We start from the raw sequence: 14,610 nt of genomic DNA, 5'->3' as shown, positions 1-14,610 counted from the left end.
TACACCATTTGATTATTTCACTCAGACCTCCACATATTTGGGACAAGAATTTTTTTTTTCACAAGATCCAGAAATACACAGTGTCTCACCTAACAAAGATTGTGCGTGTGATAGCAACCAAATGGCCGGGCACAGTGAGGACCAGAGATAAAAGGGAATTGAAGCTGAACTAGCCTTCACTGTGTGCATCATTGAGGAGGAGCCCTGAGTCCGGTCTCCCTACAGATCTTTAGTATCCAAGAGGTGTATGACATGCAGATATGCATGTGTAACACATGCATGATGCTTACGATATGTGGTATATATGATGACCATGGGAGAAGACAGTTCAGGTGCCTTTCCAGGCACGTGTAGAGCATGTATACCTCTATGTACTCAGGGAGGGACACTGGAGGACAGACACAGCACAACAGGGAGGAGGGGGGACAGAATAATGTCTGGTTAGGAACAGAGGCTAAGGGAAAGTCATCTTTTATAATGTCTCAGTTATGCAAAACGCTTTGGGACATTTTGGTTAATCCAATTTTCTTTCCCTTTTTTTTTTTGATTTGGAGTCTTACTCTATTGCCCAGGTTGGAGTGCAGTGGCACGATCTCGGCTCACTGCAACCTCTGCCACCTGGGTTTAAGCAATTCTCCTGCCTCAGCCTCCTGAATAGCTGGGATTACAGGCGCCCGCCACCACGCCTGGCTAATTTTTGTATTTTTAGTAGAGATGGGGTTTTACCAGGCTGGTCTTGAACTCCTGACCCCATGATCCACCCGCCTCAGTCTCCCAAAGTGCTGGGATTACAGGCATGAGCCACTGTGCCCGGTCGATTAATCCAATTTTCTAATAAAATAGAAGACACTTTTGGATTTATTACATAAAATATTTGAAAAATGCTTTCGTGCACTAAGCCCAACACTGAAACATTACATTTTATTCAACAAGTACTTCTTGCATACTTACGATGTGCCAGACATTTTTATGGGTGCTGGGGAAATAATGCGTCAGATATTTTTATGGTGCTGGAGAAATATCAGTGAACAAAACAGATACCTGGGCCAGGGCACTTACATTCTGGTAGGGAAGACATTGAAGAGGCAGGAAGATAATCCCAGGCTGTGAAACCCCTATCAAGGCAAGGTTGTGTTGGAGAGTGCTGGGTGTGGCAGAACGGTGTTACAGGGAGGTCAGACACAGTTAGCACCACAGGGAGGGGGGGAGATCAGGGAAGATGTGTGATCTTCTTCCCTTCCCACAAGGGTGGTTAGGGAAGACTATTTGGAGGAGGGGACCTGTGAGCTGAAGCCTGACTGACGAGGAACCAGACAGCAGACGACTGGGGGAAGACAATTTCAGGCAAAGGTAACAGCTAGTACAAAAAACCCTGAGGCCAAAAGGAGGAGAAGGCAGGTCAGTCTCACCAACTTGGACTGGATACAGAAAAGACAAAGTGTCAGATGAGGCTGGACAGGTGCTTAGGGCTAGTCTAGATCTTCTGATATTATGTCACTGCATATAATGTGGTTTTATTTTCCATTGATAAAACTGCATGAAGTTTTCTTTCCTGCATTTTGCTTTCTGACATCTTTTATTACTATTGTGACCTAGTTTTTATATCTTATGTGGATTTTTAATATTTCATGTGTTTATGTTTTCTCTTCCCAACTGCAGGTAATCTCCTAAAGGCCCAGGGTTACTTTCTAGATGTTTATATTTCTTAGTAAATTCTTTTGCCTGGACACTCCACACGTTATGTTGTTTTGAAGCATACCTTTGGAAATCTGCATTTAGCCTGGCCTGGGAAATCTATACAAAGATGTAAACTCTCAAAGTACTCCCATAGATTTCTTTTGTGTTGGAGAGGTCTGGGAATAGGGTGGACTTGAACACGTAGATTTTTACTTAGAGATTCTTTTTTTCCATAGATTGAGGTAACAAGTGAAGTGCGCTCTCCATGAATCTTATAATAATATTATTGGTGATAGAAAACATATTGTTGCTAATTATGTAATGACATGCTTAGTGATACAAAAATAAAAGGATTCAAAACATTTCTCTTCCTTAATGAATTAGCTTCTGTAATGTTTACAGAAGTATAAAAGTTTGCCCTATGCTTCTCATTCCAAATAAAATGACTACCTTAAAAATCATATTTATAAATAAATATACCTAAATATGGGTATGTCTGAAATAGAACCAATCTCTTATCAGCATGCTTTATGCAGCCTGGGATAGTGGCAGGTGGCCAGCATATTATCCTCTAATCCATTGCTAGTCTACCTCCTAAATGTTATAAATATTTATGTATGCCATAGAACTAGGAAGGACTTTATTCAAACATTTTTTTGAATATTCCTTTATGCTCCCCCCAAATAAAAGAATGTCTGCTTTTTTTTGGCATCAGGATCAGGGTGTGAATTCTCTTTTGTTCATACCCATAAATCCTGAAAACCAATAAGCAACAAATTCTCTAATCCTTATTTCATACCTCAAGGGTGAAGATGTAGGAGATTGGTTCTATTTCAGAGAAATGTTTTGAATGAAGATGTACAAAATAAAAACACTTAGAGTTGGCATGGTGGTTTGCTGTGACTGTACAATGCTGCCACCAAGAAAAGGTATCTGTATTCCTGGCTACCCTGGTGACCTCTGCCCCTGGCAGGGGCTCCTTCTGGGGACCCAGCCCACCAGCCCCACAGAGGCTGCCAGCTCTGCTCAGCACCTGGGCCTTGATGATGGATGACTGGGAAGTGGCATTGACATCAACCTGAAAAGGAAAATGTAGCCTTTCCCAAGACCCACAGTAATAACAGCAGCCACTGATGGTAGTGGTGGTGATATGGGGGTAGGGGTGGGTTAGTTTATGGGGAGAAAATTTTGGAAACCTGGCAACATGCACCTTGCTTAGAAAACATAATCAAATCATTCTGAAATTTCATTTCATTTTCTGGTAACATCTAACTTGTGGAAGGACAATTCTTTTTTTTTCTTGAGATGGAGTCTTGCTCTTGTCATCCAGGCTGGAGTGCAGTGGTGTGATCTCGGCTCACTGCAATCTCTGCCTCCCAGGTTCAAGCGATTCTCCTACCTCAGCCTCCCAAGTAGCTGGGATTACTGGTGCCCACCATCAACCTGGCTAATTTTTGTATTTTTAGAGAGATGGAGTTTCACCATGTTGGCCAGGCTGGTCTTGAACTCCTGACCTGAGGCGATCTGCCCACCTCAGCCTCCCAAAGTGCTGGGATTACAGACATGAGCCACCACACCTAGCTGGAGGGCCAATTCTAAAATCAAACTTTCTTATGGTAGAATTTCTCACATGAGATAAAATGTATCATGTGGCTGGAACAGAGAACTTACAGTACTCTTTTGATATCCTTTCTTCCCTTCTCTTTCATATGAATAAAACCCCTTAACTTTCAGTGGGATATATGAATACTTCAAATAAGGGCTTCATGTTTTAGCCTTCCTTTCATGGGACTAGGTTTCTGAGCAACAAAATATGAGGCAAGTGGTGAGTGTAACTTCTTCCCTATCTTTAAAAGGGATGAAGCATGCCTTTCCCTTTCCCTGTGGTTGGAGTGTGGAGGTGGAGGTTGCCATCTTGAACCAAGTGGATGTAAAACTGGCAAGAGAGAAGCCTGGGGCCTCGATTGCATCCTGTAGCAGGGCTACCATACCTGCTTGAACTTTTTTTTTTTTTTTTTTTGAGACAGAGTCTCGCTGTCTCCCAGGCTGGAGTGCAGTGGTGCAATCTCAGCTCACTGTAAGCTCCGCCCCCTGGGTTCATGCCATTCTCCTGCCTCAGCTTCCCGAGTAGCTGGGACTACAGGTGCCCGCCACCACGCCCGCCTAATTTTTTTTTTTGTATTTTTAGTAGAGACGGGGTTTCACTGTGTTCGTCAGGATGGTCTCGATCTCCTGACCTCCTGATCCACCCGCCTCGGCCTCCCAAAGTGCTGGGATTACAGGCGTGAGCCACCACACCTGGCCTGCTTGAACTTTTAAGTGAGAAAGAAATAAGCTGATCTTGCTTATGCCATCATTAATTTAGGTTTCCATTATTGAAGCTGAACTGCTTGCTATCGTAGCTATTCATTGCTTTTCAGCAAAAGTGGACTCTGTGAGAGCAAGATGGAAAGGATCTCTTTCCTTAGTGCTAGGCATGGAGGAATCCACTGCTCTGGGTATGAAGTGCAGAAATGGGGAGAGGAATGGCACTCTCCTAGTATCCACTGAATGTGACCTTGACTTTTCCTTGCAGGTTACGGATGGGACACCAAGATCTCAAAACTCAGATGAAACAACTTTTATCTACCCAAACAGATGGCTGGCTTTGCATACCTTGCTGTTCTTATTTGTTCAGTTTAGTTAACTTTGGCCATCAAAATTTATTTTAAAAAATTTATTTTATTTTATTTTATTTTATTTTATGTTCCAGGATACATGTGCAGAATGTGCAGGTTTGTTACGTAGGTATACATGTGCCATTCTGGTTTGCTGCACCTATCAACCTGTCTAGGTTTTAAGCCCTGCATGCACTAGGTATTTGTCCTAATGCTCTCCCTCCCCTTGCTCCCCAACCTCCGACAGGCCCTGGTGTGTGATGTTCCCCTCCCTGTGTCCATGTGTTCTCATTGTTCAACTCCCACTTATGAGTGAGAACATGTGGTGTTTGGTTTTCTGTTCCTCTGTTTGCTGAGAATGACAGCCATCAAAACTTCTAAAGCTCAGTAAACTCTTTAGGGAACCCTGACTTCTACATCTCTGTGCACATGTATATTTTATAATTAAATGGGTGGCTTAGCCAATCCTCAGTTTGCATTTCTGCATAAGTAATCCAGAAGTTTCTTTACGCATTTGCCAAATCTTTCATTTCTGGAAAACACGTTTTCTTTCTGGGAAGTCAGAGGAATTGTTTAATTATCCATACTAATAAGTTAGCAAAGAATGTTGTCTACTTTGATCAAACAATTATTAAATTGACACAGGAGTAAGATGTTCATACCCTGCCTTTGGTGTGAGGGGTGGGAAGGAAGACTGCTGAGGACATACTTGCCATCTAGTACAAAGAATCTTTGAGGAGTGTGTACTGGTGTTACTTCCTAAGAAGCTTAAGACATAGTGCCCAGCAATAGCTGCACTTGACCAGACTGGGCTTTGCAATAAGCGCATTCCCCGGGCTGAATGCTGCAGATCCTTACAGGCTGACCGCAGGGTGTTTCAGATTCTCCTGGAGTCACACGTGCCAGCTTGATTTCAAGAAACAACTAGAATAACAGTTTTCTGATAAGAAGTCTATAGCACTTTATGGCTTACATAATCCAGAGATAGATGGGCTGGGCATGATTCCCATTTTCTGTTGGGGAAACCGACTCACAGAGAAGTTAAGGGACAAGTATAAAGTGATGAAACTGTGTACTGAACCTCATGTCTCCCAGACTCCAGGTCTCCGGCTTTTCCCACAGCGCCACATTCACACTGCAATTCATGACCGGGCAAATGCTCACCCACAGAGAGATTAAGCACTCCAACACTCCATCCACCAGGTTGCAGCCAAAGGATTCAGAAGACAATGATCATTCCATCAGCATGCACTATGCAGCTAAAGAAAGGTTTTGGCATGCTCTGCTTTATTGTTTCACAGAAGATAAGAAAATAAACTGCAAAGTAACTTAAGCCAGATAACCCTGCTTCCCCCACCACCGCTAGGAGTAAGGACTAGGAGGAGGGTGGCTAAAAATACTGAATATGTGCCAGTTCCACATCTGTTGTGAAAAAAATTTTCTAGGCCAGGCGCAGTGGCTGATGCCTGTAATCCCAGCACTTAGGGAGGCTGAGGCAGGAAGAGCGCTTGAGCCCAGGAGTTTGAGGCTATAGTGAGCCAAGATCACAACACTGCACTTTAGCCAGGGTGACAATGAGAGACCCTGTCTCCAACAATAAATAAATATATAAAAATGTTAAAAACAAGATTAAAAACTTTTTATTATAAAGATTTTCATGTTCCTTCTCTGAACTTGAGCAAACTTTATTGGGATAAGCAATACACATTTAGATTAGTCCTCTATAATAAAGGCATAGAATTGCCTTTTACCTACGGGCACTAAAGTCAGGCTTGGCAGATAAATCTTTCAAAGGCATGCTGGGGCAGTCTAGCTCCACAAACCTGATAGCAAAACAACAACATGGAAGTCACTCAGGAACATTTGTGCATTTCAGCAACAGGCTGCCAAGGAAGAAACACACGGCATAAAAGCCAGCTGCTGCTGTGAACCACCACACAAATACTATTCAATTTCACAAAAGAGAACTGACAGAATAGAATAGGTAGCCAATTTGAACCAAATATTTCAAAACTCCTTTATGTGTAACTACCTTTTTAACAGGGCAGCATATATGGAAATTATTTCCTTTATTAGAAAAAATGCAAATTTTATTTTAAAAACACATTGTGGTTAAGGTTATAATACTGCACATACCATTTTTTCAAAGTTTACTAGATTGTCAATGAACGTCTTGTTCCCCTCATGAGTAAATGTCATATCTGTAAAGAAATAAAAGCCACATTCTAATCACTAATGGAAATATGTCATACTAAGAAAGCACAATAGCACCGTTAGATTATGCTGGCAGATTTGCATAACACTACAGTTGAAAAAAGCTGTTAATAGTTCCTTTAATGCTAGGTGTTTAACTTTTTAAATCACTTCACCTGAGAGTAGTAAAATTTTTAAACTAATCTTCTGTTTCACTAACAAGTTTTCCAAATCATGGATCTCTGCTCCTCCAGTCATCTTTCTGACCCTTTCTGAACAGTCAGGACTGAGAGGAGATGACAAAGAAGGCAGAAGGATGGGATCGATCATTCTTCCCTAAGTAATCAATCTTATCAAGGTATTGTTCATTTCCCTCCCCAAATACTCATCACCTGCTTGGCCTGTGCATCTTATCAGGATTACCTTTAATGAGCAAAGGCATGAAGGGGATGAGAGGAGGTTCCAGCTTAGCTACTGTCAGCCTGTAGGCCCTGTGGTTCCTTGAAGGGTCCTTAGGAGAGAAAAAGAGATGATGGTAATGACTGGTGACAGATACACCACCCTTTGTTACCTCCTAATACACCTGCCTTTCACCCCACAATCAGGTACAGTTGACCTTTGAACAACACAGGTTTGAATTGTGTGGGTCACTTATACATGGCTTTTCTTCTGCCTCTGCCATCCCTGACACTGTAAGACCAACAACCCCTTCTCCTCCTCCTGAGCCTACTCAACAAGAAGAGGACAAGGATGAAGACCTTTATGATGATACACTTCCCTTTAATGAACAGTCAGTACGTTTTCTCTTCCTTATAATTGTCTTATCATTTTTTCTCTAACTTACATTATTGTAAGAATATAGTACATAATAATACATATAACATACAAAATATGTGTTAATTGACTTTATGTTATCAGTAAGGCCTCTAGTCAACAGTAGGCTATTAGTGGTTAAATTTTGGGAAAGTCAAAAGTTATGCTTGGGCTGGGCATGATGGCTCATGCCTATAATCCCAGCACTTTTGGAGGCCAAGGCAGGAGTATCGCTTGAGCCTAGGAGTTCATGACCAGCTTGGGTAAAATAGTGAGACCCCAAGTGAGACCCCTATTTTTTTTTTGAAGACAGAGTCTCACTCTGTCACCCAGGCTGGAGTGCAGTGGCACGATCTCGGCTCACTGCAAGCTCTGCCTCCTGAGTTCACACCAGTCTCCTGCCTCAGCCTCCCGAGTAGCTGGAACTACAGGTGCTTGCCACCAGGCCTGGCTAATTTTTTTGTATTTTTTTAGTAGAGACGGGGTTTCACCATGTTAGCCAGAATGGTCTTGATCTCCTGACCTCGTGATCTGCCCGCCTCGGCCTCCCAAAGTGCTGGGATTATAGGTGTGAGCCACCGTGCCTGGCCGAGACCCCTGTTTTTTAAAAAATAAAAAATTATTTGGGAGGCTATTTGGAAGGCTGAGGTCGGGGGATTGCTTGAGCCCAAGAGGTCAAGGCTGCAATGAGTCATGATTGCACCACTGCACTCCAGCCTTGGTGACAGAGTGAGACCCAGACTCAAAATAATAATAATAATAAAAAGTTATACTCAATATTTCTACTGCATGGGGGTGGAGGAGGTGTCAGTGCCCCAACCCCTGAGTTATTCAAGGCTCAACTGTATTTCTGAATCAAATATAGCTACAAAAGAAAGGCAGACTTAGTTAAACAAACTGATTTGTATTTGTGTGTGTGTGTGTGTGTGTGTGTGTGTGTGTGTGTGTGTGTTGAGACGGGGTCACACTCTGTCACCCAGGCTGGAGTGCAGTGGCCCAGTCACTACTCACTGTAGCCGCCACCTCCTGGCTCAAGCGATCTTCCCATCTCCGCCTCCTGAGTAGCTGGGACCACAGGTGCAGGCCACCACATCTGGCTGATTTTTGTATTTTTTGTAGAGACGGGGTTTCATCATGTTGGCCAGGCTGGTCTCGAATTCCTGACCTCAAGTAATGCACCTTTCCTGGCCTCCCAAAGTGCTGGGATTACAGGTATGAACCACTGCGCCTGGCCTGATTTGTGTTTTAAAATAACTTCACTTATGGCATAAAAAATTTGCAGTCTTCTTTTCCCTTTCTTGTTTGAAAAAGAGATTTGCATACAGGGGCCAAGGGGAGATATTTCCTATGAAAGCAAAAATGAAACCTCTACTGCAAGATTCCCCTTTTCCTGAAGCCCCATCTTCTTCCTGGGTGTCTGGCTCACTCACTCTCTGCCCTGCACAGCCGATCCCTGTCCCGATTTGCCCTCTGAAACCTGCCCATCACTCCCGGCAAGCCCACCTCACTCCTTTTCTGTCTAACACCTCCAGCCAACGGGGAAAAATAATCTTGGCAAGCCAAGGAAAATGCAGCTTCCAACCCACAGCCAACCTGAGCTGGATGGAGAGGACCCTATTACACTGCTTTTCTTAGTTATACAAATTGACCTTATGTGGGACATAAGTCCTCTTTAAGTTAGTTCCTGAGGGTGCCATTCATTAGTCAGACATGCTTGTTTTAGCAGCACTAAAAGGGATCATAAACTTCTTAAAGTCATACAAGGACAGATAAAATTTCCAAAATGAGAACTTCAATTCAGCTAATCAGAAATTGGATTAATGTAGACAGTGAACAGAATAAAGAAACCACTGTCACTTACCATTAAACTTTCAAACTCCGCATAGAACTTCTTGAACTTGCTTGGCAGTTTCTGTTAATGAAATGAAAATGCCACACGCATATGTCAGATTCAATATCTAGATATGTATCATCAGTTACCATTTCTAGGGGAAATATATTTCCATTGGCTCTTAATCAAACATCTCTGAGACAGGCCAGACTGTAATCTGTCTTGCCATTTGAGAATAATCTTCCAGAATATAGAGAACTTGCCTTTTAAACGTCTTTAACCTAATTGAACCAAAAGTAACTATGAATGCTTTGGTGTTACTGCTTTTATAATGTTTTCTGAACTAGACGATTTATAAAGAGGACTGCATTCCCTAGAATAGAAGAGTCTGAATATACCTCCCCCCACACTTTTTAAAACTCTCTGATTCCCACAATCAGGAATTTAGATTACAGAATATTAGCAATAAAAGAGCTTATGAAACTATCTCTTTCAACCCTCCTCCTCCCTTATAAGGTAAACTACATGAGAATAAGAATTTTTATTTGTTTTGTTTACTGATATTTTTCTCAGTGCCTAAAAAAGTACTGGGTACATAGTACTCCCTAAATATTCATTTGAATAGATTGAGCCTGTGTTTTACAGATGGAAAAAATTAAGTCTCACAGTTTCAATGACTGGCCCAGAGTCACACAGCTGCTTCTCATTAGAGCCTGTAATTCACATCCCCTGCCTCCTTTCCTGCTGTCTCGTCTCTCACATGCGCCATGCTTTTCTACATGAGCATTTATTTTTCCCACATGCCTTCCTATAATACAAAATTGGATAGTTCTATCAATTTACTGATTTCTCATGTTTTTATTTCGGCAAATGATTCAACATCACTTACTGCACCCACATATCTACACCAATAGATCAATACTGAATCATCTTTCAATTTATTGGTTCCTACTTTGCTTAATTCCCGAGTCTTCAGTAAAGCTGAACCTTTCACTTCTCTCTTCTATCTTGGCTAAGCCAAGATAGAGCTGTGTGATACGTTTCCCATCCCAGGACTAGGCACTCATCAACCAACCCCTGGGTCTCAGAGACTCCTGGGTCATCTGGGAGGAGGCTTTGAACAGTGAAGCCTACCTTCAACAGTTGATTCACCAATTGGGCCTCTGCAATCCACAGAATGGCTCTTCTTGGCTCTTTCTCTTTCCTATCTCAATCAGTTTGTCATATTCCCTGTAAAACCCCGATTTTGTTTCTAAAAACTAGTCCCTGTATATCCTCCAAACTCATTTTTCTGGCATTTCAAGTTAGGGTTCAGGAAGACTTGATGCCCTCACTTAGGGGAGACTATTCAAAGGGCTGAAAGCTGGGATGGGCATCAAGGGATGCCAGGATCTCACCCCACACAGAGTATCCAGATCACCAAGTTATGCAAAAACATTGACTTACTGAATTTAGTCCATTTAAAAAAATAAGAGTGGATTATGTTTTTGGCAAGACCTCTGTCATCTGTTCTCTTTCTTTACTTAGCTTTCTTTTAGGTCAAAGACAGTAGGGCACAGGGTAATAAAAAATGTTTCTTTCATTCTTAATACTATTATTTATCCACCCCCCCACCCCATGCTTCTAGAGCAGTGTTTTCAATAGGGCCATCCTGCCAATCCAGGAGGCATTTGGTAACGTGTGCAGACATTTTTTTGTTGTCACAGCCGGGGTGGGGCATGGTAAGAGGTGCTTCCAGCATCTGGTGGGGAGAGGCCAGGGATGCTCCTAATTGTCCTGCAACAGAGAAGACGTCTCCACAACCAAGAACTGTTCTGCTCCAGATGTCACCAGTGCTGAGGCTGAGAGAGTGTGTGTGCTCCAGGTAATTCTCATTTGCTTCATCTCAGCTTGATCTTCCCCCTCAGTTTTGAACCCTTCCCTTTATTGTGTGCTCTGGCTTTCTTTTCTATTTTATTCCGTGGCTGTTCCACACGTGTCCCCTAGTTCCATGAGGCCAGGCACCATTTCTCACACTGCTCTTGTGGTCACTGTGGTGCTCAATGGAGTTGCATGGGATACTTTTGGGAGGTTTTCTCGGCAAGTGCAGGTACATAAACTAGAATCAAAGGTGCTTAGGAATGAAATCTCCCATACAGAATTATATAATTATACTTCACCTTAAAAAACAAAGGCTTGGCCGGGCGCCGGTGGCTCATGCCTGTAATCCCAGCACTTTGGGAAGCCGAGGCGGGCGGATCTCGAGGTCAGGAGATCGAGACCATCCTGGCTAACACGGTGAAACCCCGTCTCTACTAAAAATACAAAAAATTAGCCGGGCGTGGTAGCGGGCGCCTGTAGTCCCAGCTACTTGGGAGGCTGAGGCAGGAGAATGGCGTGAACCCGGGAGGCAGAGCTTGCAGTGAGCCGAGATCGCGCCACTGCACTCCAGCCTGGGCGACAGAGCGAGACTCCGTCTCAAAAAAAAACAAAAAAAAACAAAAAAAAACAAAGGCTTACAAATGATGAAAGGATAATTTCCTCTTTTCAGCAACACTCATTGCTGAATACAGAAGCTCATAGACTCACAGAACTCCCATCCCTAGTGAAACCAAAGGACTGGCCAGTTAGCTATCTCCTTTTGCTGCCTGCACCCTCTTCAGCAGCCTCCTACTTTTTTATTTAGACTGGGAAAGAGGGTTCAGAGAGTGTTTCCCACATGCTCTGTTCTTATTGTCTGGCTGATCTGTGGTACCCACACCTGGCCTCCTTGGACCTTTTGAGGCTTTATGGTTTTTTAAAATGTCCCCAACCAACTAATTTGGACTCTGTGGCAGGGGGATTAGAAGCTGGAAGCTGACCGGGGAAGGCAGACTCTTTGCAGGAGGACCCTAGGTCTCCAGCAGTCCCAAGAGCCTTGGACTATAAGACGAGGGAATTGCATTATGGCTTTGTACTTAGATCTCTTGGCAGCACGAGCTCCGTCCTTTTACTAGCTGGAAGATGATATAGCTGCATGGCATGCAGGCCTCACCGATTCCCTCATTCCTATATTCAGGGGATGAGCTGCTGTGTGCTGCGTCTGCCTGGAATTTTAAGAGAAACCCAAGACAGAAGGACTTGTGAGGACCTGCCCTACAAACAATGGAAACATTTAGGAGGGACGGAAAAAGAAAATCATTGCAAGAAGGACATGGGGAAGAAAATAATTTCAGAAAAGCATTTAGAGATGCAAACAGCTGCCTTTAAGCACCATTGCAAGTTGGGTCTCTAATATATACTCCTTGCCCTCTTTCTGTGTCCCACTTACACACTATTTTTTATTTTTAGCATGAGTCTATTTCTGTATGTATGTTCTATTAGAGATTAGTATTTCTTCAACTATATGCCACGTGTAAGAGGTCAAGCACATTTTGAGTACAAAGCTAATAATAAATGAAGATGTTTTCTAGCTTGAATACCCAACTCTCGACAAACCATTCATTATATTTGCTACAGAAACTCACAACACACCTGCCTCACTTTTGCCCCAAACTGAATATTAGCCAACTGCTGTTCCTCTCCGTGGAGAGAAGTCTGCCAGGTGGTGAGGCGACACTTAGTACTCAACTGCTGCAAACAGTTGGCTTCCTGGCTCTTCCTTCCAGAAGCAAAATGAGTACTTGGATAAAAATGGATCTTCTGTTCTCTTTCAATTAAACATAAGATTTATGGCAAAAGCAACAAGCAGACATTTCAGAAAACAATACAATCTATGAGCGAACTTATGAAGTCATTCCCAGCAATGTGGGTCCTTCGTGTTATACTTAGGAACTGGACTTATTTTTATTTACATTGCATATATCAAGAAGTAGACATCTCCTCATCTCCCCCACTCTCCATACACAAAAGGACAATATCTTTTAAAAATTCTCCCTCTGAGGCAACTGGAAAAAGGAGACAGGTCACCTCCCTCCAAGTGTCCCACCTTTCCCATTGTTATACTAGTGTGAGTGATATTTCTATTAAAAAGCTCACTGGTGAGCCTGTGTTTTTATTCCTAAGGCAAAAGTCACAGCTGGATCCTAGCTGAAGCTTACCTCCCACGTTAGTGCCAAGCGGCTCACAGCAACGTTACTTAGTCCCATGACGATGGCAAAAAAGGAATTCAGATTTTTATACTCCTTACAGCTGAAACACAGGAGATGCGTGTTTGAGTAAAATGTTACTTCTGTGTGAGATAAAAAAAATTAGAGTTCTATTTTCTGATAGTCATTAATATTTGTCAGGGCTCATTTATGAGAACAGGCAATGATAGATTTAATGTACTGTAAAAGTTCCACTTGGGTGACCATGTTCTGCTGTTTGATTTCTCACTGTGTTTTTAGAAAGTTGAAGACGTTAGCCATTGAGGTTTGGGATCTGAGAAGGAACTTAAAGACACCTACCTTAGGGGTTGTTATTATAATCCCAAACTTGCTAAAAGCCTTGTTGGACCGAGAGGGAAATATCTCATGGGGTAAGAAAAAAAGTGAAATGTCGGAGATTTCTAGACCTCTAGCCTGAAGGTGGATACCCTCCTCTGGCAGCTTGAGAGGGCACTAAGGGAGTCTCACAGCTGCAGCCACCATGGCTTCTACCTGCCATGCAAATGCTACTTGTTTGTTGAAAAATATCAACTTATAAGGTGTGATCTCTACAGGCTGGGCACTCAATCTCAAGGAATTTTAAAGCTGAGAAGTAACCTAAACAACTGACCAAGAAATAACCTTCTCTGTGTTTTACTGACATCAATGAAGCTGATCATTTTGAATCTGTACTTATGCCATTATTAGCTTTTATGAATATATGTTTGGGAATGAGACATGTAGAAAAAGCCAGAAATTCTTATTAGAATGGTGATGTTTAACACAGGTACTTGGTTTAACCATTTTTTAGAAAGAGGAACCCCAAACTTCTTCATACCAGGTCCCTGAAAAGGGAAAGAATTCATTTTGCAATAAGCATAAATCCTTCATCCTGAATCAATATGGTTATCGAAATTGACTATATCATAATGAAATCCTGTTTGGATTAACATCTTTGAAAAAGACTAAATTGTTGCATTTGCTACCCATTGCAAAGGTAGCAAAGAGTAATTCTTAAATTGTCTGTGTGGAGATGGAGAACATATTTCAGAGAAGCTAGTGTGTATGGTCCCACTGGTGAGAAAGCAAGTGAGGCCTTTCGTGTGCTGGGACAATGGGTCTGAGTTCAGGAGCTGAAGGCTATGTAGAAGACACCTGGGGCTAAAGGCAGGTATACAATCGCATCTATGTGTTTGCCTTTGTCCTTTATGTGATCTTGAAAGAACAAATGCAGGGCTGTAGACCTGCCTTTCTAGTCACTGCCTTGTTATCAGCTAACTTTATTACCCTATGTAAGTCATGAAATTTCTCTATGCCTCCACGAATGTAAACAGAGGAATAAGAACATCTGCTT

The 14,610-nt window shown here is 42.5% G+C and overlaps 1 protein-coding gene across 6 annotated transcripts in view; it reads right to left on the bottom strand.

Annotated features, from left to right (window-relative positions):
• RAPGEF4 (Rap guanine nucleotide exchange factor 4) overlaps positions 1–14,610 on the bottom strand; it is a 314,193-nt gene that overhangs the window by 9,707 nt on the left and 289,876 nt on the right. For all 6 annotated transcript variants that reach the window (XM_019022605.4, XM_019022603.4, XM_019022604.4 and 3 more), the window contains 4 exons: positions 13,230–13,320; positions 9,202–9,252; positions 6,951–7,038; positions 6,471–6,535 (listed from right to left, as the gene is read on the bottom strand). In XM_019022605.4, the coding sequence (XP_018878150.3) occupies positions 6,471–6,535; positions 6,951–7,038; positions 9,202–9,252; positions 13,230–13,320 (295 nt within the window). The remainder of the gene's footprint in view (positions 1–6,470; positions 6,536–6,950; positions 7,039–9,201; positions 9,253–13,229; positions 13,321–14,610) is intronic.

The sequence above is a fragment of the Gorilla gorilla genome, chromosome 11, assembly GCF_029281585.2.
Source record: "Gorilla gorilla gorilla isolate KB3781 chromosome 11, NHGRI_mGorGor1-v2.1_pri, whole genome shotgun sequence".
NCBI classification, from domain to species: domain Eukaryota; kingdom Metazoa; phylum Chordata; class Mammalia; order Primates; family Hominidae; genus Gorilla; species Gorilla gorilla.
This window is presented reverse-complemented; position numbering and strand designations above follow the sequence as displayed.